This window comes from Dipodomys merriami, unplaced genomic scaffold, assembly GCF_024711535.1.
Source record: "Dipodomys merriami isolate MVZ:Mamm:240054 unplaced genomic scaffold, mDipMer1.0.p SCAF_12, whole genome shotgun sequence".
Taxonomy (NCBI): Eukaryota; Metazoa; Chordata; class Mammalia; order Rodentia; family Heteromyidae; genus Dipodomys; species Dipodomys merriami.
Genome location: NW_027202493.1, coordinates 43,012,917 through 43,035,283, shown reverse-complemented (window position 1 = coordinate 43,035,283; position 22,367 = coordinate 43,012,917). Strand labels below are relative to the sequence as shown.

The window sequence follows — 22,367 nt, the reverse complement described above, 5'->3', positions numbered from 1 at the left end:
TGTGTGTTGCATTTGTTGCTAAAAGTATATCTTTAGTTTTTAAGGGACAGAATGTATGCCTATTTTTCTTCCTAAAAATTACTTCTTACCTAATAGTTGTTCAAATTATTTCATTGATTGGAAGATTTTAGGGAAACATGACAAGTATGCATTTTCTGTATCAGAAATCTATTTTGTGCCTCACATAAAGTAATTATAAGGGTGTAAATGATGATTATACTAACTTCTGTCAGTCCTACATTAGCTGCTACCACTATAAAGGCAAATCCTTGATAAACAGAGAGAATGGAAAAAAGCTTATCAAATAGCAAAAAGAAAAGTCAGAAGAAGGAAAAATGTGGTTAAAAAACACAATTTGAATTTTTTTCTTTCATCTCCAAATAAGGAGAAATCAGTTCTAATGAGTATAGCTAAAATAGTGCCTATTACAAAATTGAAGAACAGAGACATTTTGGGGTAACTCTTAATAAGTAAAGTAACTAACCTCATCAGTTCCTCTACTTTATCGTCTACATCTAGGTCCTCTTCTGAGGCTTCAAAACTGTATGACCTCTGACCCATGCTATTTGCATGGTAGCGAGTTGGAGACATCTTCCCATTCGATATGGACAATCGCTCACTGTTCTCCCTCCCATTTTGATTGGTAGTGCAGGGCTGTGGGGAAGTGTCATAACTGTTGCTAGGCGATGGGGACATTCCCGAATGCTGGGTCTGTGTGGAAGCCGTAGCTGTAGAGGAAGAGGCTGGAACATTGTTGGTGTTGTTCCCATATGAACTTCCTCCATAGCTGGACCTTCTTCCAAACTTGTCACTATGCTCTTGGTCAAGACGGTCCAATGTTTCCAATGCATGAAGAACTTCATGTTTAGTCATTCCAGTACGCCGGAGGCGCTGAAGCAGATCTATCTGTTCTATGGTAAATCTGGGCTCATCTGTATAGTGAGACATGGTTTCCAGCAAACTGAAAAAAAAAGTCTTTCATTAACAAGATTTGCCAAAAAGCACATCATTGAGAATGCTCTGCAGAAGATACATTATCTCTACATGTATTTCTTTACTGAAAACAGTAAGACATGTCTGCTACAATTTTTTTTTTCATGGCAAATGAACGGGTACAGATACTCAGTTTAGGGTGGGAAGTTGGCTCAGTGGTAGAGTGCTTGCCTTGCATGCCTGAGGCCCTGGGTTCGATTCCTCAGCACCACATAAGAAAAAAGCCGGAAGTGGCGCTGTGGCTCAAGTGGTAGAGTGCTAGCCTTGAGCTGAAGAGCTGAGGGACAGCATCCAAGCCCAGAGTTCAGGCCCCACAATCGGACCCCAAAACAAAACAAAAAAAAACCAGATACTCAGTTTACTAGTAGATGGACATCAGGTGTAATATAAAACTTAATTTATTATGGAATTCAATCTATATTTTTGATAAATATTAGAACCAAAGTATTAGTTAAATCAAAAATCAATATAAGGGACTAGGTACATATCATACTTTCGCCCAGGCTATGTGATAGAGCTCAAGAGTTTTTTCCATCTGGAGTGCATTATATTATTTAAAAACATAGACAATGTTTAAAACATAAAAATAATGGTTACATTCAGTAATTATGGCTTAGTTCATAAACTGAGAGGAAATAAAGAATAGATGAAAAGAGGACAAAAGAAAAGAGGAAAAAGGGAGGGGAGGGGAGGGGAGAAGAGAGGAGAAGGGCGGAAAAAAAACCAAAAATCCAAGATCTAAAAAGATCCAGTGATTACCCACAGACACTGTTACTCAGCAGAAACTTAGGCAACATTTCATATCTTTTAGATCTATTCCAGGAACTTTTCACTAAATTACAGAATCAATGAAAGGAGGGGGAGAAAACAAAAGAAAAACTTAAAAAATAAGGAAAACCTCTTTAATGCCCACTTATTGAATTACAGAGCTGTCAACCAAAATGGAAGGAATTTAAGTAAACACAGACTTCACCAAAATTTACAGAATACTTATACTAAAGGCACTCTGCATTAGACTCTAAAGATGTACTTAATGAGCTAATAGATACTTTATCTTCACTAATATCTGAAATTCCCGGAATTCTTTTATTCAGAAGCCTATTTAATATGAACTGGTGGTTACAGTTCATACATATCCTAGCAAAGAAACACTCTCAACATAATATCACTACCTCAATTTGTATTTCTGCCTGACTCCAGAGAACAGCTAGCAACTGCATTTAGCTAATAGGCTTAACTGCATTATCGTTCTCCACAGGTAAAGAGGAATAGCTATGGATGCAAGGAGTCGGCACACAAGAGCACCATTAGGGTAACATGCTTTTAATATTCTGCTTGTCACAAACAATCTAACACCCACTCTACTCTCTCCAATAGCTAATCATCTATGGCACAAGTTCCTAGACTAGAGAGCTTGTAGACTACAGAGTTGAAAATAGTAAGTATGGGATTGTATATTCCATTGAAAATTAAAGTCAAAATGTACAAGTTGAAAATAGAAATGGAAAAAGAGGTTGAGAGTCTTGAAAGTCCACTCCTTGTCCCAGGACTAGGACACTTACTCATCTCTATTATCGATTCTCTTGTTTTGCCTTTTGTTTTGTTTTTGTTGGTAGTACTGGGTTTGGACTCTTGGCCCTATTGCATGCTAGCCAGGTACTAGCAGCATTTGAGCTAATTCTCAAGCCCTTTTCACTTTAGTTTTTGTTTTTTTTTTGGCCCCAGATCATACTTCCAGAATAGCTGGGATCACAGGTATTCACAATCATGCTGGATTTTTGGTGCAAACAGGGGCCAGCTAAATTTTGGTGTGTGCTGGCCTTAGAACTGTGACTCTCCTAATCTCTGCTTCTTGTTGCATTTTTTCTTTTTTGTCAGTTGTGGAGCTTAAACTCAGGGTGTGAGCGCTGTCCCTGAAATCTTTTGCTCAAGGCTAGCACTCTACCACTTTGAGCCACAGTACCACTTCTGGTTTTCTGGTGGTTAACTGGCGATAAGAGTCTCATGGACTTGCCTGCAGGGGCTGGCTTTGAACCTCAATCCTCAGATCTCAGTCTCCTGAATAGTTAGGATTACAGGCGTGAGCCAATGGTGCCTGGCTTTGTTGTATCTCTTTCTAAATAAAAATAAATTCTGTGTCTAAAAAACTTTTTGCAAACTACAAATGTTTGTTGCCAAATCTAAATTACAATTATAATAATTTCTTAATTTTATTAAAGCAATTTGAAGAATAAAAATTGAGGAAGACTACTTACACCACTGGAAAGGAACTGAGCATACTTTACATGAGGAGGATTAATATTCTGTCCAGGGACGGTCAGCTTTATTTATCATTCTGTAGAATAAAGATAGAAAAATGAAAAATATTTATGTCATTCAAGTGTTGGTAAAATTTTTATTACATAACCTAAGGAAATTAAGAGTTAATATTAGTTAAATATGTTTCTAAAACTCCCATTTTCAATTTTGAACTGAAGCATTGGCTTAAAGCAAAAAAAAAAAAAAATTAAGAGAAAAAACAAAACAAAACAGGAACTTTCCATATAATTCCTTTGGAAACAGTAATTAAAAAAAAAAAGAAAACAAAAACATGCCCTATGAGTTTAATCTACTAGCAGGAATCCTTCAGAGACACAGATTTACACATGCAATGGAATAGATATACTGCAGTGGCATTCAACTTAACATTTTGGTAATCACATCAGTGCACTTATAAAGAATCTAATAAACAAAAAGCAAGCCCTGACATAATTATAACTAAATGCCTTCAAGTGGGGTAAACGCTGGAGCCATTTTGAGTATATTGCTTACTTTACTGCTAACATCATCTTGAGTGACTTAATTTCTCTAAGCCTCAATTTCCACATCTATAAAATAGGGGTGATAGATGAGAGCTATTAAATAATTTTAAAGGAAGGTGATGAAGTACTTCATAAACTAACAAGTGGTTGGTATTACCAGCAACTTAGAGAAAAATGACTATGTCCATGAAGATGACAAACACAGATGTCACCTACACAGATGACAAACACACTGATGATAAAGTAAGCGAAGTACTTCCACCTTGTGACTTGCTTCAACACTGAGACAATTTCACCTTTTTTAATTCAGACACAAATCTTCACAAACGCAAAAATGAAACCCGTTATTCACAGTTTAGCAATCAAAGATCACAAAGATTGAACTTATTAGCAGTTTTCAAACCATAATGTCTGTAGACAACTATTTCCATTAACTCTAAAAAGTATGTATTAGACAAAGTTAAACATTCTGGTGGAAAAACACACACATTAAAGTACATATTCAGAGGGAAGGAGTGACATTGTCCAAAAAGAAATGTACTCATTACTGGATTTATGTAATTGTAACCCCTCTGGTACATCACCTTTATAATAGCAATAAAAAATAAAAAGTAAAAGGAGATAAAGTACATATTTAGTATTGAGTTATATTAAGTAAGACTAAAGTGTCAAACCGTGACTAATTTATATATGTGAATTCTACAAGGCAAAATTAGAATCCTTCACATTTGCATACCCTAAATTGTACTATTAATGAAATTATTCTTATGCTTAATTTTTTTGCAGACTTAAGAAATACATTCCAGATAAAATAAAGGTAAAAAAATCACAGCAACACACTCTACAACAAAATTTAGAAGATGATATGTCTTCAAAACCCTCTTAACAAAGACAAGAAATATAGGCAGACACAAAAGCTAAAAATTTCTTATTTCAAAAAAAACCCTGGAATCAAAATGAGGGGAGGAAATGCCATGTATACAAGAAGCAGATCCCAATACCATGCTTATAAAAACTCCTCAGATATGCTACAAATCAGGGAAATAACTATTCGTTTAATAATGTGACCTCACTTGAGCAAAAAGTATAAAGATTGAAATCCCTTCAAAATGGCATTATCATATTTCATTAATCTGAATTATGATATCTTTTTAGAAAGAAGTCTGGTGAGGTATATTAAAATTTAAAATACTTAAGATTTTTGAGTTGGCAATTCTACTTCTGAGAATCTATCAAGTAAGTGCATAAGGAAGTATATGCAAGGATATTTATTTTCAACTGTACAAAAGCCTGCCGGCCTGCCTGCCTACCTGCCTGCCTTCCTTTCTTCCTTCCTTCCTTCCTTTCTTTCTTCCTTCCTTCCTCTGTACCTCCCTCCTTTCCTCTTCCCCTTCTCTCCCAATTCCTTTTCTTGTAGTGGTGCTCAGGCCTGAATCCAGGCTTCATGCATGTTAGGCAAGCACTATACTACTGAGATACATTCCAGCCCACAAGTAATCTTTCTAAATTGTAAACAGGATAGAATGAAACAATACAAAGAATAGATTAGAAGTATACCTGATTTATGTTTGAAAGTTCAGGTTCCTCTTGTTGCCTCCTTGGTCATAATCCAAATTCATTAAATTTGCTAAGCACTGTTTTCCTCTTGCGCAAAGCATGGAAACTATCTACATTTCATGTGGCCATTTTGAGGACTAAATACGATCTAGTAAAGGAGGTCCTGGGAGTAGGCACCCACAAGTGTTAGCTCCCTTCCCTTTTTCCCTTCTAAGTTTGAATTATGCATCTTTCTAAGAAGTTATTGTATCCTAAAGGGAAAAGTGATTTAAGGAGTCAAAAGAGACAGCATTTAAAAAAAAAATCAACACAAAAACCAAAAAGCCAATCTCAAGGTTGCTTGGCTTGAATTGAGAATACTTGCTTTGTAGTGGGGGCATTTATGTGGATCAAGCTATGAGAAAATTGTTTTGTGAGTAGGCAAAAATGCAACACTAAGCAGGTAGCTCTCAGCCAAGAGCTGCCTGGTCAAGGCTTGCTATCCCCAGCAATGCAAGAAGCACGCACTGTCCCATGTTTCTTTCCAAAGTGGAAGAGTTGGTATTTGTTTGTTTTTTTTAATTAGGTATATTAATTGTACAAAACAGTAGGTTTCATGGGACATGTTCATAAATGCCCATGATGTACTTTGACCACATTCACTCCCCCTTCATCTTCTCCTGTCCCCCAAATTCATGTTTACAGTGTCTGTAACAAACCTTTTTTAATTATCTAGTTAAGAATAAATGACTTGGGGCTGGGAAGGTGGCTCAGTGGTAGAGTGCTTGCCTCACATGCACCACATAAACAGAAAAAGCCGGAAGTGGTGCTGTGGCTTAAGTGGTAGAGTGTTAGCTAGCCTTGAGCTGAAGAGCTGAGGGATAGCGCCCAGGCCCAGAGTTCAGACCCCATGACCAATTACTCCCCCCCCCCCAAAAAAAGAATAAATGACTATTGGAGAAAAACACACCAAGAACAATAGTTTCTAGCCATCTTGAAGGAATTTTTTCTTCCCAAAAAGGAGAAAATTGGGGATGAATGGGGGAGAGGGTCTGACAAGAGGTAGAAAGAGCTGATAGTAATAACTATGTAGTCTTCCCTTGTAGGGATTTCTGGAAAATTGAATAAAGACAAGATTAACCAGCTATAATTTTCATCCAATGAAATCATAATGTCAGGGAAAGATGAATAGACCACCAAGAGACCAAGTGAAACCCTCAGAGGGGTTGGAGTAACTCGGTTTATTTTATGTGGTGGGCTGAGAGGAGCCCAGATTATACGTTTGTAGCGAGTATTTATTTGTAAGCAAGTTTTGGTGGGAGGAAGGGAGGAAATAGCGCAGGAAGCAAGTGTGATTACAGAGGCTAATGTCCAAGCTCATTCTGGCTCCTTAGTAGTTAACAGTAAGGGTTTGCTTATCACCAGAATGTTCCCTGGAAGTGGGGGGGGGTCCTGGCTTATTTCAGGTTTCCAGGCCTGATGTCGGCCAGGCCAGACTCCTTGACAGGAATCCAAAGCTTGCAGACTTTTGGCTACAACTGTGTTTCATAAAGAACTTCAGACAGAAAAACCCTTCTTCCTAAGCTTCATTTCAGTATTCCTTATTATCTGCAATGGAGTTCCCTCCAAATAATGACAAGGATCTGGAAAGAATTTTGTAGAGATCATAAAAAGGAGGGTAACACACAGGAGTATTTTTTGTTCCTGCCTATTAGAATTCTTTTTTTCTTTTTGGTTGGCTGTGGGGCTTGAACTCTGGACCTGGGCACTGTCCCTGAGTTCATTAGCTCAAGGTGAGTGCTCTACCATTTGAACTACAGAATCACTTCCGGTTTTCTGGTGGTTAATTGGAGATAAGAGTCTCACAGACCTTCCTGCGCAGGTTGGCTTTGAACATGTTCCTCAGCTCTCAGCCTTCTGAGTAGCTAGGACTACAGGCTTGAGCTACTGGCACTGGCTGCCTACTCAAATTCTAAGTCCACAGTTCTAAATCTTTCTAAAAGCTGTTGGAGTCATAAGAGACAGTAATCAAATGAATAAAAATGTGACATAGGAGCTCATGCTTCAGTAAATTGCAACTAAAAAAACAGTGAAAGGAATTCCAAATAAAGATTCAAAAAAATAGCAAATAGCTATATGCAGATCTGTCTACTTAAAAATCGGCAATACTGCACTGGCAGCAAATGAAGTACATCAAATATGTGAGGAGAGCTAGAGAAATGCAAGGAGCTGCCCACTATGTCTAACAGCAAGGGACAAAATTGGCAGCTAAATAATAATAATACCACCACCACCACTATCAAATAATAGGGGCATCAAATAAAAATATGCTTACTGTCGGGACCCAAACTCTTGTATTAGGACCCAGCATACCACGCTAAATATCAAAACAAAGTAATTCACTCTAAAGTTCCATTATCACCAGACTAAACTGTCTACTGGACCTGAGAAGTCAGGACTAGACAGACAACAGCCAGAACGCCAGAACAGGCTTAATCAGCAGAATGATGAACTTCCCTCAGCATTGGTCTTCACACACAGGCAAAAAGGTAATCCAGTCTTACCCAATCAAATTTTTTTTTTCTGTCTTCACGTGCCTGTCTTCAAGGAAAGTAATTTTGAAATGACTAACCCAACTGCTTTCTTCAGTCTTTTTTTCTGTCTATAAAACCATCCTCCTCTGCTTGGCTCACTAGAACATTTTATGCTATGCAATGAAATGTTCTCCAACTGTAGAATCTAAAATAAAGCCAATTAGAATCTTTAAACTGAAGGAATTTTGTCCTTTGATAAGGGTTGGCTCCATCCTGTGTATGCATGCTACCTGACCTACACAGTATCTCAAAGATGACCTACACAGTATCTCAAGGCTGTTGTTTTCAATAGCAAAACTTAGCCAACCAAATAAAAACCAGTTTGCTAATCCCACATATAATCCTGTACACAGGGCCTGCATCATTCAGTTCATTGCCAGGCAAGGTAACAATAGCCACTCTACTTCTCTAGATATTAAGTAGCCACTACTATTTACGATTGAGCTGTAGCTTATGGTTGGTCTCAAGATACAAAGTAACTATTTGTGTTGATGGGCTTCATACCATGCTACCCCAAATTATATGGATGTGGCATCTTACTTGGAGTTAAAAGCACATGAAAAGCAGCAAATATAGGAAGAGCACTTTGACTTTCCTTTTGCTCCCTGAAAGCAGGAGATAAAAAGCTCCCATGAGTCAGGTGTCCTGCCTGTACCAGAGGAAGGAAGACATTCTTATCACCAGACACAGGATAAGAGAAATCTCATGAGAGAAACAAACCTCTTAAACCAACCCTTATCTGCTTACTCTCTTTTCCAGGACTAACTGCCCTGGTCCAAACCCCTTTGTCTTGTCACTTTTCACAATTTACTACTGTTTGTCCAATGTAGTTCATGCATGGGCTTTTAGTCTTAAGCTTACTAGAGCCCTAATTTTTCTTGTGAGGGCTCCCATGAAAAGCACTAAATAAAATAGTTGTATGCTTTTCTCCTGAAAATCTATTTTTATGTCAGTTAAACTTTTAAGACTCAGCTAGAGATTAGAAGAAGTTAGAGAAGATATTCCATCTCCCATCTATGTAAAACAAGCCATGTTCATTTTTTTTTCCTTATGTCTTCCTGGTCTACTTATTTTATGTTGCTTGGGCATTGCCTGTGCAATCACAAATAAAATCAGATGGTGATAAAATCAGATGACCAAAAGGAGAAGTTCAGAGCATACGTTAGGTAAAAATAAAAAGTTTAGTAACAGGAAAGAGGGTAGGGTCCAAATTACAATGTATATCATCTTTAATCAAACAATCTGGCTTTAAAGATTTACCCTATAGGGGGCTGGGAAGGTGGCTCAGTGGTAGAGTGCTTGCCTTGCATGCATGAGGCCGTGGGTTCGATTCCTCAGCACCACATAAGCAGAAAAAGCTGGAAGTGGTGCTGTGGCTCAAGTGGTAGAGCGCTAGCCTTGAGCTGAAGAGCTGAGGGACAGCGCCCAGGCCCAGAGTTCAGGCCCCAAGACCGGCAAAAAAAAAAAAAAAAAAAAAAAAAAAGATTTACCCTATAGATACACTCACACAGGAACAAAACAACTTACGTTTGATGTTATGGTCTGCATATTATTTGTAAGAATAAAAGAAAAGAAATAGCTAGGTGCTGGTGGCTCAAGCCTGTAATCCTAGCTACTCAAGAGGCTGAAATCTGAGGACTGAGGTTCAAAGCCGGCCAAGGCAGGAAGGTCTGTGAGACTATCTCCAGTTAACCACCAGAAAACCAGATGTGAAGCTGTGGTTCAAAGTAGTAAAGCACTAGCTTTGATCAAAAGACCCCAGGGGTAGCACCTAGGCCCAAAGTTCAAGCCCCATAACCAAAAAACAAGCAACAACACCCCCCCCACACACACACACACTCAAGCCAAATAGGGGCTGGGAAGGTGGCTCAGTGGTAGAGTGCTTGCCTCACATGCATGAGGCTCTGGGTTCCATTCCTCAGCACCACATAAGCAGAAAAAGCTGGAAGTGGCCCTGTGGCTCAAGTGGTAGAGCACTAGCCTTGAGCTGAAGAACTGAGGGACAGCGCCCAGGCCAGAGTTCAAGCCCCACGACCAACCAAAAACAACAACAACAAAAGTAACAAGTCTGCTGAGGTTGGTCCCCGCATGATTAAGGATACAGCACCTATCAGACAACAAGGCCGTGACCCGCCTTTCACATACATGGTATCCTGCGATTCAGGATGCTGCTGACTCCAGTGGAGCAGAGGAGCGGGGAAGAAGACCCGAAGAATGAGGTAAAAGAAGAAATGGCATGGTGTTCTTTTCCCTCGGATTCTCTGAACTGGTCGTAAGCCCCAAAGAAGTAAAGGGAGGATCTGCTCTTCAAGAGGGACTATAAAATGTGCGAACTACTGCTTTGGGACAGAGACTGGCGCGGGGAGGGGGAGACCCAGCTCTCCAATTCGCTCCTGTGCCTGTCGGCACCCTGAAGACCTACAGCTCTGAAGCACTGGGAGGACATTTCCTCACTGCAGTCTTCACTCTGAGAGTCCCAGCGTGACCTGGCAGTGAAGTGTCTCACTACCGCGGGGCAAGGGGGAAGAGCCACAAAGGGTAGCTCCAGAGGGCAGCCCTCCCAAGGAGGACAGGGAAGACGATCCCACCTCTGTTCCAGGGGACTTTTGAATGGGCTGGGGGTTTGTGGGAGTAGAGGGAATGTGTAAGTTACACTCCAACTCTATAGGCGAGAAAGCCTGACACAATTTCACTACAAAAATACAAACATTTTATGGACAGGTGTGAAGGAACAGAAAAGAGTACATGCTGTTAAGAGAGCCCAAACCAAAGTCTTATTGGATTTTTTAAAACTTAGGCTATTACTCACTCCACAGGAAGTGGAGGAGAAAGAAAATATGAGGATGGCTGGAAAGAGGTTACTCAAGGCTCTGCTGGGAACCAACACACTTAGTTATGCAGTACCTACTTTCCAAAGTGAAATCTTTCAACTGCTTTAAAATGATTCTTTTCTAAGCCATTGAAAGCAATGAGATCATGTTCTTGATGAAGTGCCAGCTTCCCCCACCCCCCGCATGCAACCTAGATTGTTAAAAAGAAGAAAAATTAGAAGAATGAAAAAGAGTAAAGGTAGGAAGAGTCAGGGATCAGAAATAAGGGAAAACATAAATGTGTTTTAACCTAGAGGTAGAAAATTACAGAATGATCAAATAAAGAGTTGTTTTGTTTTTTAAGTTGAGGACATTTTGTTCTGTTCTAAAAATACAGCAAAGTACTTATCTCAATTCAATTTAACAATTTTCCTATTCCATTTTATCCAGAGTTAAAGTAATATACAGAATTCTTTTATGCTCTACAGTACAAAAAGTAATAGTTACAAATATACAGATGAGGCAGGCATTTATAGGAGATGGAGTTTACACTAAAACCTAAAGGCTTGCCAAATCATAAGAAAATAATTTGAGAGCTAGCTTTATATAATTTGGAATCTTAGGTGAAAATAAAGATATTCAGTATTATACAAAGATAAGCAAGGATGTCAGTATATCAGGGGTGGGAAACATGTGGCCCTGGAGGAAGGGATCCATCCCTCAGGCTATATACAGTTCACAAACATACATGCTTCTCCTATGCATCTCTGCCTGTACCAACAATTCATAAATGCGCAAATAGCAGGAAAAAGGTTCCCATCCCCGATAAAGAGTAATTCCATCTTGAAACAAACCCCCTATGGTTTATAAAGTACATAATAATAATGCTTTCCACTTATTATACTTGGTATACCTCACAGTGCTTTCCACCCACATCGGTAGCTACTAGTTTTTTTTCATTTAGTTTTTTGGAAATCTAAACAAACAAAAGTTAAGACAGAAATAGAATGTAAGGATCTAGAACTGCTGGTCTAATGAATGTCAAAAGAGGCTTGCAGATTATTACTCATTCACCCATGCTATTTATTAAGGAGCAACTGTGTTCCAGGAACTATCTTAGGCATTAGAAAGATAATAGAGATTAATCTCTGTAACATAGAAAGCTTAAATGTATGATGGATGGATGAATCTGTCATCTAACTCTCACATATTAAAAATACTCATTTCCCTGTACCAAAGACAAGTGGATTTGTAGAGCCATAGTGTTTGTCTCATTTGACATGAAATCATTTTCTTTTCAGCTCAAAGTGTCTAATATATTCCTGGGAATCACTTAACAAAAAGTAGAAAATTACATGTTTTAGAGTCTGGCTAGATATTGTTACAAGTAAAAAGTATGTGGAGGAAGCATCCAGGCAAAAAGTACACTGCTGACTAGTAGTAGTACTGTTGAAGTTTAATTATGTAACATGTAGTATATATTTATAATGTCATATTAATTCACATAGCAAATGATATGATTATTTGTTATGACTACATTTCAATTTTCAATTGCTCACAAAATAATGGTTAAAAAAAAAAAGGACTGGCTTGGTATGAAATTACAGAGCAGATGCAAAACTAATGTCAGCAGTTCTTCCCGTAGACAAATGAAAATAACGATTATATCTACTTTGATTTCCACAGTCAACAAGAAATTAAGAAGTTTAACTAAATCTATTTCTGAATCCACTGAAATACTGCGGGGAGGGGGGAAATTCACCTCTTCTGAATAGAGAATTATACTTTGTTTTTAGAAAAAGAGATGTTTTCATATTTATCATTTATCAAAAGACAGAAACTAAACCCTGCAACAATGGCTGCTGTGGCGGCCACACTCCTGCCTCTAGAGCCATCATAACTGTTCCAAGAGACTTCAGTCACATTGTGACAATCCGCAGGGATCTAGCGATGAGCTAATAAATACAGCACTGAGGGACAGGGGACAGATATTTCCCCTCCAGACTAGTAGAAAGCTGGTTACTGGTACACACTTAAGGCTTCCATATTTAAGGGTGTGATTGGTGGAGCTGGAAGCTGGGCACAAATGTATTACATCTTTTCCTGGCTGTATTAGCAGCTTTTTTCTGGCCTGTTTCTAGCTATCTAAGCAGCCTGTTTCTCAATTTCATTGGGTCCCTAAGTAAGGCTTATTTGGTTCTAGCATAGGATAGATGGATTGGTCAAAATAGCGTAAGATCTTACTGTCAATGGTCTATTGGTTTGATCAAGGTATTAAAGTAGTCTGTTGATTAAATAGTGGTCAAGGACTTGGGTATTCTAAATTGGATATCATAGGTATAAAGTGAGCTGAGCTGATTGTGTAAAAAGCAGACAAAATTCTCAACCTCAGAGAGGCTGAGGAGCTCCAGAGAGCAGCTGCAAGTAAAATACTGTAGGAAGCTGACACAGCATTAGGTGAGCCACTGAAGAGCTGAGGCTAGTCTGGTCGCTGTGAGTTCCAGAGAAATGCTGTGGAAACCATCACCCAAAGCTTGGCAGCTGTAACACTAACTGCTAGGTGCTGGCTGGGCTGCTGGCACTACCTAAGAACTGTATGTCTTTGGTTTTGAAAACTTAGGGCAATAAAGCTCTAGCTCTGAAAGCCCTGAGCTTGCTCTGACCTGAGCACTTAGATTTTAAGTCTATCACTTTTAAAGCTTGGAGCCATAGCATCGAGTTCTCAGGGCTTAAATCTATACACCTTTGGGTTTGAAAATCTAGCCTGTAAGCCTCGGACACTCAGGAGTTTAGGGCTTCCAACACTAAGGGAGCTGCTCCCAGCCTATTTGCAATTTTCATCCAAATAAACAAAAGGAACCAATCTGTAGAAATGGTAAGTGTCCAGACCCATCCCCTCCTTCTTCCTCACATTAAAGTATCTGCTTCCGCGGGGCACCGGTGGCTCACATCTGTCATCCTAGCTACTCAGGAGGCTGAGAGCTGAGGATCACAGTTCAAAGTCAGCCTAACAGGGAAGTCTGTGAGATTCTTATCTCCAATAAACCACTAGAAAACAGGAAGTGTTGCTGTGGCTCTAGCAGTAGAGGGCTCGCCTTGAGCTGAAGAGCTGAGGGGCAGTGCCCAGGCCCAGAGTTCAAGCCCCACGACCGACCAAAAAAAAAAAAAAACTGTTTCCTTGACCACTATTGGCTCAACAAAATACTCTTGGTACTTTTGTCAAAAACCAATTGACCCATTAATGACAGGAAGGTCTATTTAAGTTCCATTTTGACCTATCCTTATGCCATACTTTTTGTTGTTGTTGGTGGTGGTCATGGGGCTTGAACTCTGGGCCTGGGCACTGTCCCTGCGCTCTTCAGCTCAAGGCGATTACTCTACCGCTTGAGCCACAGCGCCACTTCCAGTTTTCTAGTGGTTTATTGGAGATAAAGAGTGTCACGGACTTTCCTGTCCCGGCTGGCTTTGAACCATGATCCTCAGATCTCAGCTTCCTGAGCAGCTAGGATTATAGGCGTGAGCCACCTGGTATTTTGTGAAGAGTAAGTCTTCAAGTTGTTTGCTTCCTCCATTTTTTTTCTTTTTGTAAAATAATTAGGGTATTGTGTATCTTCTGGATTTCTATATAAATGACACATGCCACTCTACTTACCAAATTCTACAAAACAACCTCCTAGTTTTGACAGAAATTTTGTGGAATATAGATCAATTTCAGGAAAAATGAAAGCTTTAAGTTATTGATCCACAACACACAGCACATTATTTCTCTCTACTTATTTGGATCTTACCTTATGCCAGTAGTGCTTTATGGTTTTCAGCATTAGATCTTTTAATACATGTATTACTAAGCATCGCAGCTGGTATAATTATATATGGCACTGTTATGCCACTTTTTAGTTATAACTGCTAGTATAAGAGGTGGGGAGGCAAAACTAAAATGATTTCTATGTATTTCATAAATTTCATTGCTATGATAAACTGACTTAACAAACATTTTTAACGGATTCCTTGGGAACTTCTAAATATACAGTTTCTCTATGAATAAGGACAGTTTTGTGTCCATTTTTACATTCTATATGTCTTTATCTTCCTACCACACAGCTTTGACAAAGAATTACACATATACTGTACTTACGGAAATTCTTGCCTTGTTCCTAACCATAGCATGTAGTTTTACCATTAAGTATGATAAAGTTTTAGGTATTTAGCAAATACCTTTTTTTTAAAAAAAAATAATCTTAAGGAAGTTTTGTTTTTAGCGCTTAGATTTTTTTTAGTTCAATTTTTTAAATCTTGAACCAAATTTTCATGCATCTAATGATTAAACTTTTTTCTACTTCAGTCTGTTAATGTGGATTTGAGAATGTTAAGCCAATTTTAATTTTTTTTTTTTTTTTTTTTTTGTGTCAGTCGTGGGGCCTGACCTCTAGGCCTGGGTGCTGTCCCTCAGTTCTTCAGCTCAAGGTGAGCACTCTACTTGAGCCACAGAGTCACTTCTGGCCTTTTCTGCTTAGGTGGTGCTTAACCCAGGGCCTCATGCATGCAAGGCAAGCACTCTACCACTGAGCCACCTTCCTAGCTCTCGTCTTACATTTTTTGACATCACGTCATGATGTATTAACCTGTTACTGTACACTGGATTCACTTATCACTGGGTTTACTTATCATTTCCTAATATTTTATTACAGATTTTTATTCCTAAGGAATATTGGCCTACAGACTTCCTTGTTTATGTCTTTGCTTGATACCGGAGTAATTCTAGCCCTTTATCAGTGGAGATGAGTTCCCTAACCTTCTATTTTCTGAAAGACTATATGCGATTGGCATTGTTTCTTCTTTAAATATTTGGAGAACTAATCACAAAATCATCTTTCTTTATAGGAAGGTTTTTAACTATTAATTTAATTACTTTACTAGACACAAAGATTGTATGATTAACTACTTCATCTTCCAATTCTAAGGCAAGCTTTCACTATTTATCCAGGCAGTTCTTGAGCTTGCAATCCTACTGCCTCAACTTTCCGAGTACCAGAATTACAGGCATGTGCCATAATACCCAATCCTCTATTTCTACTTTAGTAAACTTTGATGGTTTGTGTCCATTCAAAAACCTAAGATGTCAATGTGGCTCATGATATTTTAAATTTTATATTTTTTACTATATAGCTAAGGCTAGTCTTGAACTAGACAGCCCATGCTGGCCTAGACTTCTTGCCTCTTGAGGTTATAGATGTGCACCACCAGGCACCCATCTTCTGATTATTCTTTTAATGTTTGCAGTATATGTTGTGGTATTTCCTCTTTTATTCCAGATACTGACTTTTTTTTTCTTGCTCAGTCTACCTAAAGATCTGTCCATTTTATTGGTTCTTTTTCAAAGTATAGCTGTTTGATTATTTTTCCTGCTGGTTTTCTATTTCACTCATTACTACTTATTGATCATTTCTCTCTCTCTCTCTGCTTACTGTGTTTAATTTGATCATATTTGTTCCTTAAGAAAAAACAGATCACTGATTTGAGTCTTTTTAGTTCACAGGTCTCTGACTCACATGAGAAGAAGTGAACTTAATGCAACTCAAGAGATTGTGGACTTCTACAACAAGGCTCTAATCAGTTAAGACCTTGGGTGGAAAATGAACATTTTTATGTGAGAAGAACATGAGTTGTGGCAGTTGAGGGGTGGACTGCAGTAGGTTATTTTCATACATGTCAAAATTGCTTCCTTACAGTGTAATTTTGTCCTTCTTCCTATCCAAAGAGAGGACTATAGTATGACTGGACTTGAGAGCTTGCTTTTAGTAACAGAATGTGGCCAGAATCGAGGTTATGACTTTCAAACCTAAACCTCAAGCCTCTGCTAGCTTCAGCTTTTAACTTCCTTGGAAAGCGATCCAAGGTCATCATATAAAGAAGAGGATCTAGGGGCTGGGAAGGTGGCTCAGTGGTAGAGTGCTTGCCTTGCATGCATGAGGCCCTGGGTTCGATTCCTCAGCACCACATAAGCAAAAAAAAAAAAAAAAAAGAAGAGGATCTAGTTTATTCAAAGTTGTGCATACATGTCTCAGCTAGAAGACACTCACTCAAGCATTGTAGTATTTTACTTATTGTCTTGGCATAGAGGAGGCATCCATAAATTAGAGTCGGATGAAAGTGGGTCCGAAGTTAGTTAGGCAACTAAAAAATACCAGAATGAGGAAGAGCTAGAGGACAACTTTTGGCTTCTTGATTTGGTCCTTGACTAATAGTCACTACATTGCAGACACTTCGATTTCAACAGGTGGCAATATTAATCCTATTAGTGCTCGAAAATTACCCAACAATTACAAATGTATAATAAATAAAAGATTAAAAACCAGGCCTGGGCAGCTCAGTGAAGATTACTTGGCCAGCATGTATAAGATCCTGAGTTCTGCTGGGAAGTTGGCTCAGTGGTAGAGCGCTTGCCTTGCATGCCTGAGGCCCTGGGTTCGATTCCTCAGCACCACATAAGCAAAAAGAAAAAAACCGGAAGTGGCACTGTGGCTCAAGTGGTAGAGCATTAGCCTTGAGCTGAAGAGCTGAGGGACAGTGCTCAGGCCTAGAGTTCAGGCCCCACAACCGGACCAAAAAAAAAAAAAAAAAGATCCTGAGTTCTCCTCCTAGCACGTGTACACATACATGTACATACAAAAAAAGCAGACTAGTTACATAGCACAGCACTCCATTTATCTGGATTTTCTTCTCAATCTAGTCCTTTAGGCTCATCCATAACATTTCTTTTTATCACCTCAAAGCTTACTAGTTTAGTTTTTATTTGCTATGTACATGTCGGCATCTGTCTTTTTTCCCCTTCTATCTCTCATTTCTCTCCTTTTTGTAGTTTGTAGAAATTTTGTTTACACATCAATTACATTTTAGACCTTATAGTCTAGACCTTCTCAGGTGGAGCATTTAATACACAACTAAGAACTTTTCCAATGAACCCAAGATAGGGGCACAAGAGGTTTTGTCTTTGTTGCTGTTGTTTTTAATATATTTACAATGCACTATGTGATTTTGTTTCTTTTGTATGTTCTTCCTCCATGGTGTAAGCCCTGCTTTCACTGCATTTGATTCCAGTGTCCCGCATCTTGTATTATATACATTTTTCTAATTTGGGGAGGGGAAGTAAAATAACAAATGCTGAAACAAGGATGCAGGTTGACCCGTGTAAACGAATTTTACAACTTGGGGTGGGGGGGAGGAGTTGGGGAGGTGGGGTGGGGATGGTAGAAAAAAAACAAAGGAGGGGGTAACAATGCTCCATGGGAAATGGACTCATGACCTATGACCGTACTCCTATAATTGTAACCCCTCTGAACAACATCTTTATAATAATATATATATATATTTAAAAAAAAACCCTTTTCCACATTTTGTCCTCTACAGCCCTGCAATTGGCGTGGGGGAGGGGGAGCAATAACAGCTTCATGACAGTTTCTTATCACTTGAGATGCAGTTGAGGATTCTCTATACATTGGTTATAAAGTTTCACATTACTGCACCCAAACCAGAGGCAACTGGTGAAACACTACCTATTTAGTATGACATAAAAACATTTGTGTACAAGACGTTATATCGAAAAACGAACTTTACAACTTTGGCGCAGGGGTGGGAGTGGGGGCGGGGAGGGGCGAGTGGGGGAGATGGGAAGGGATGGGAAGGGGAAACAAAGGAGGAAGCAACAATGCTTGATAAGAAATGTATTCATTACCTTGCTCATGTAATTGTAACCCCTCTGTACAGTATTATCACAATAAAAAAAGTTTCAGGGAAAAAAATAAAATATTGGGCAAAAGAACCACATTTGTTACTTTTCACTAAGCAAAAGAAAAATTTTTATTTCAGACATATGTGACATTCAAAGACATTCAAGCAACTAAAAAGTTCTTAAAACTTCTGTAAATAAACATTGCTACAATACTTTTGGCATTCAACATAAAAATTTTTTCTTGAATATCATTTATATCTAAAAACACACTAAAAACACACATTTGATGGTCATGGTTATTTGCTCTATTAGTGTCACTCCAGTTAAGCTCCTTTACATAATTAAAAGCGCTATTACAGAAGGATGTGGCATTGTCTTTACTTAGCCAAAACTTAATGGAATAACTTAAATCAACTGCAGTACAACCACATTATGCAATACTTTGTAAATGTAGTGAAGAATGAAGTTCTCTGTGTACTGAAAAATATACAGTCATCAAATAAGGTGTAAAAAAAAAGCATATATACTTTCTGACTAGGATCCCAACTGCCCAGAAAGAGCAAGAACTGACAAATAGGATTGCATCCAATTAAAGTTTCTGCAAAGAAATAAAAAAGAAAAAGAAAACAGAAAATGCTACCAAAACCAAAGAGACAACTTATAGAATCTTTGCTGTCAACAGATAAAAGATTAATATCCAGAATATACAAAGAGCTCAAAAAAGTTAACAGGAAAACAAGTAATCCAATTTTATTATTATTATTTTTTTTTGGTCGGTCGTGGGGCTTGAACTCTGGGCCTGGGCGCTGTCCCTTCAGCTCTTCAGCTCTAGGCGAGCGCTCTACCACTTGAGCTACAGCGCCACTTCAGGTTTTCTGGTGGTTTATTGGAGATAGGAGTCTCACTGTCTCTCCTGCCCGGGCTGGCTTTGAACCGAGATCCTCAGATCTCAGCCTCCTGAGTAGCTAGGATTACAGGCGTGAGCCACCAGCGCCCGGCAGTAATCCAATTTTAAAATATGCAAATGAACGGAACTAAAAGATCTCAGAAGAAGAAATACAAATGTCTAATAGATGAAGAAATGTGCAAAATCCTTAGCCATAAAATCAAAATTACAGTAGGATTCTATTGTACCCCAGTCAAAATGGCAATCAAGAAGAAAACAACAATAAAGGGAGGCAAGGATGTAGAATTCAAGGAATCTCTGTTGGTTAGGATATAAGCTACGGCAACCACTATAGAAATTAGTGTTGGTTCCTGAAAACAAAACAAACAAACAAACAAAACAAGAAAAAAGAAAATAGATCTAGCCTATGATTCTGCCATACTCCTTTTGGGAATATACCCAAAAGAGTATAAATTCCTGAACAGCCATGTTTATTGCAGCTCTGTTCACAAAGCCAAAGTGTGTGATAGTCAAGGTGTCCAACAACTGATACATGGTTAAAGAAAATACAGTACATGGAATATTACACAGTGATAAAGAAAAATGAAATTATGACACTGGCAAAAAAAGAAAAAGGCTGAGACTGGAAATCATGTTGATTAAGTTAAACAAAACTCAAAAGGCCAAATATGTTTTGGGTCACTTGTGAAATCTAGACCTAAATGACAAAAATATTCATAGACATATATATTCACACATACACACACACATACACGAGAAAAAGAGAAAACATGATTATAACTATGGGATTTATGGGATTGTTTAGGGTAAAAATGGAGGCGGGGAAGAGGAAATAAGAATGTAGGGTAATAACAGCAAAATACATTGTATGAGTGTAGCATGAAACATCTCACTGAAAACTGTGACACAGAGGGGTAGGGGCAATAGGTTAAGAACAAATAGAGGAGGTTATTCTGTTTAAAATAGAAAATATGCACATGTGAAATACCATAGTGTAATTTGAATGAAATTGGGGGTTGGATACCAGCAAGAAAGGACAAATTGAGAAGGTGAGTAAAAGTAAGATCTACATATGTTATCTGCATATTTGAAAATAGAATGATGAAACCTAGTGAAATTGTCCTAGGAGAAATAAAGAGGAATGCTAACACGGATGATATTGATCAAGATGCATTGTAAATACGTGTGGAAGAGTCACAATGAAACTCCTCGTTACACACTGATTTGGTTAATAAAAATTTTTGGTTAAAAAATAGTGTTGAGCTGGGTGCTGGTGGCTCACACCTGTAATCTTAACTACTCAGGAGGCTGAGATATGAGAATCATGGTTCAAAACCAGCCCAGGCAGGAAAGTCCATGAGACTCTTATCTCCAATTAACCTCCAGAAAACAGCAAGTGGCGCTGTGGCTCAAGTGGTAAAACACTAGCCTTGAGCAAAAGGTCTTCAGGGACAAACCCCAAAACTAACAACAACAAAAAAAAAAGGTGTTGAAATCTTAGCCAAAGCACTAAGGCAAGAGAAATAAAGAGGTTACAACTAACCAAAGAAGTCAAATTATCCCTATTTGCCAATGATATAATCTTATATTTAAAAGACACTAACGATGACACCAGAAAACGATTAGTTCTGATGTTTCCAAGCTATAAAATGAACATACAAAAATTAGTACATTTCTCATGATTTTCAACAGGGAACAATGTAACAGACATCAGGAAAGCAATCTCATTCACAATAACCTCAAAAAAGAAAAAAAAAAATCTAAGAATAAACCAAACCAATAACATGAAAGACATTCACACAAGGAAAACTATAAAAAATCAAGACAAGAACTGAACAAAAAGTGAAAGCCCTCCCCTGTTCAAGATGAATCAATGTTGTGAAAATGGCCGTAATGGAAAGCAATCTACATATTCAATACAATCTGATCAAAATTCAAAGCACTTCAGAGCTTAAAACAATAATATCCTAAGATCCATATTGGAAGTATAAAAGATCTCAAACAGAAGGAACAATTCTGGGGATTGGGGTGGGGGACGACAATGCTAGAGGCATCACAACACTGATTTCAAATTATATGACAGAGCCATGGTAACTAAAACAGCGTAGTATTGGCATAAAAACACAAACTTGTAAACCAATGAGACAGAAGAGGGTCCAGAGATAAACCCACACAGACATAGATATCTCATTTGCAAACTCCAGTACTGCTAAAAAAATCAATAATAACAATACAAACTAAACAAGATGTTCATATATTCATCTGAGAATACAAACCATTCTTATATCAATATACAATAAACGGTGCATGCTGATTAATTAAATCAGGCAATATAATAATTAAATCACACACCTGTTACTTAAAAGGATCACTGAGAGAAGGGCTTCATAATTCAGCAGTCACCAAACTGCTTGAAGATTCAGGACAGAAGTGGAAGAGAAGTAGCCTAAAAACACAGAGACAGGGAGTAGCCTGTAGGTTTCTAAGACAAAGATCTGGCATTGAAGCACACAAATCACTGTCTACATAAATCATTTTACACTACATGAGACTGTTGAATACATACTACACAATAAAGTAGTAACAAAAACAAAAACAGAAAGATAAAGTGAATTACTCTGAAAATTCAAAACCTATCTCCAAAAAATGGTTATTCAAATTCCCCAAGTGTTGATCCCAAATAGGCAGAATTTGACTGTAATGAATCAATGTTGTCTTTGTCAGCATCAGTGAGAGTATATAAAACCAGGACATAACCAGGTTCTGATGACACACAACTGTAATCCTAGATACTCAGAAGGCTCAGATCGGAGGATCATGGTCCAAGCCAGCCCAGGCAAGAAAGTCTATCAGACTCTTATCTTCAATAACGCACCAAAAAAGCCAGAAGTGAAGCTGTGGCTCAAGTGGTAGAGTGGTAGCCTTGAGCAAAAAAGCTCAGGGACCATGCCCAGGCCCTGAGTTCAAGCCCCCTCCCCCGTTCCCCCTTCCAAAAAT

General features: G+C 38.4%; 1 protein-coding gene and 1 long non-coding RNA gene across 10 annotated transcripts in view; one reads left to right on the top strand and one right to left on the bottom strand.

The window, feature by feature from the left end:
• Window positions 1–3,326, bottom strand: part of Hmbox1 (homeobox containing 1) — a 69,176-nt gene extending 65,850 nt beyond the window's left edge. For all 9 annotated transcript variants that reach the window (XR_011370792.1, XM_070016766.1, XM_070016769.1 and 6 more), the window contains exons 1-2: window positions 3,249–3,326; window positions 485–961 (exon numbers count right to left, since the gene is read on the bottom strand). Coding sequence is in view for 8 of the 9 variants with exons in the window: in XM_070016766.1 (XP_069872867.1) it covers window positions 485–961; window positions 3,249–3,271 (500 nt within the window). In the remaining variant the exon portion in view is untranslated. The remainder of the gene's footprint in view (window positions 1–484; window positions 962–3,248) is intronic.
• On the top strand, window positions 827–3,295 carry LOC138823412 (uncharacterized). The gene is made up of 3 exons (XR_011370793.1): window positions 827–916; window positions 2,371–2,431; window positions 3,213–3,295. It is a non-coding gene; the product is annotated as an uncharacterized lncRNA (long non-coding RNA).
• Window positions 3,327–22,367: the final 19,041 nt, after the last annotated feature.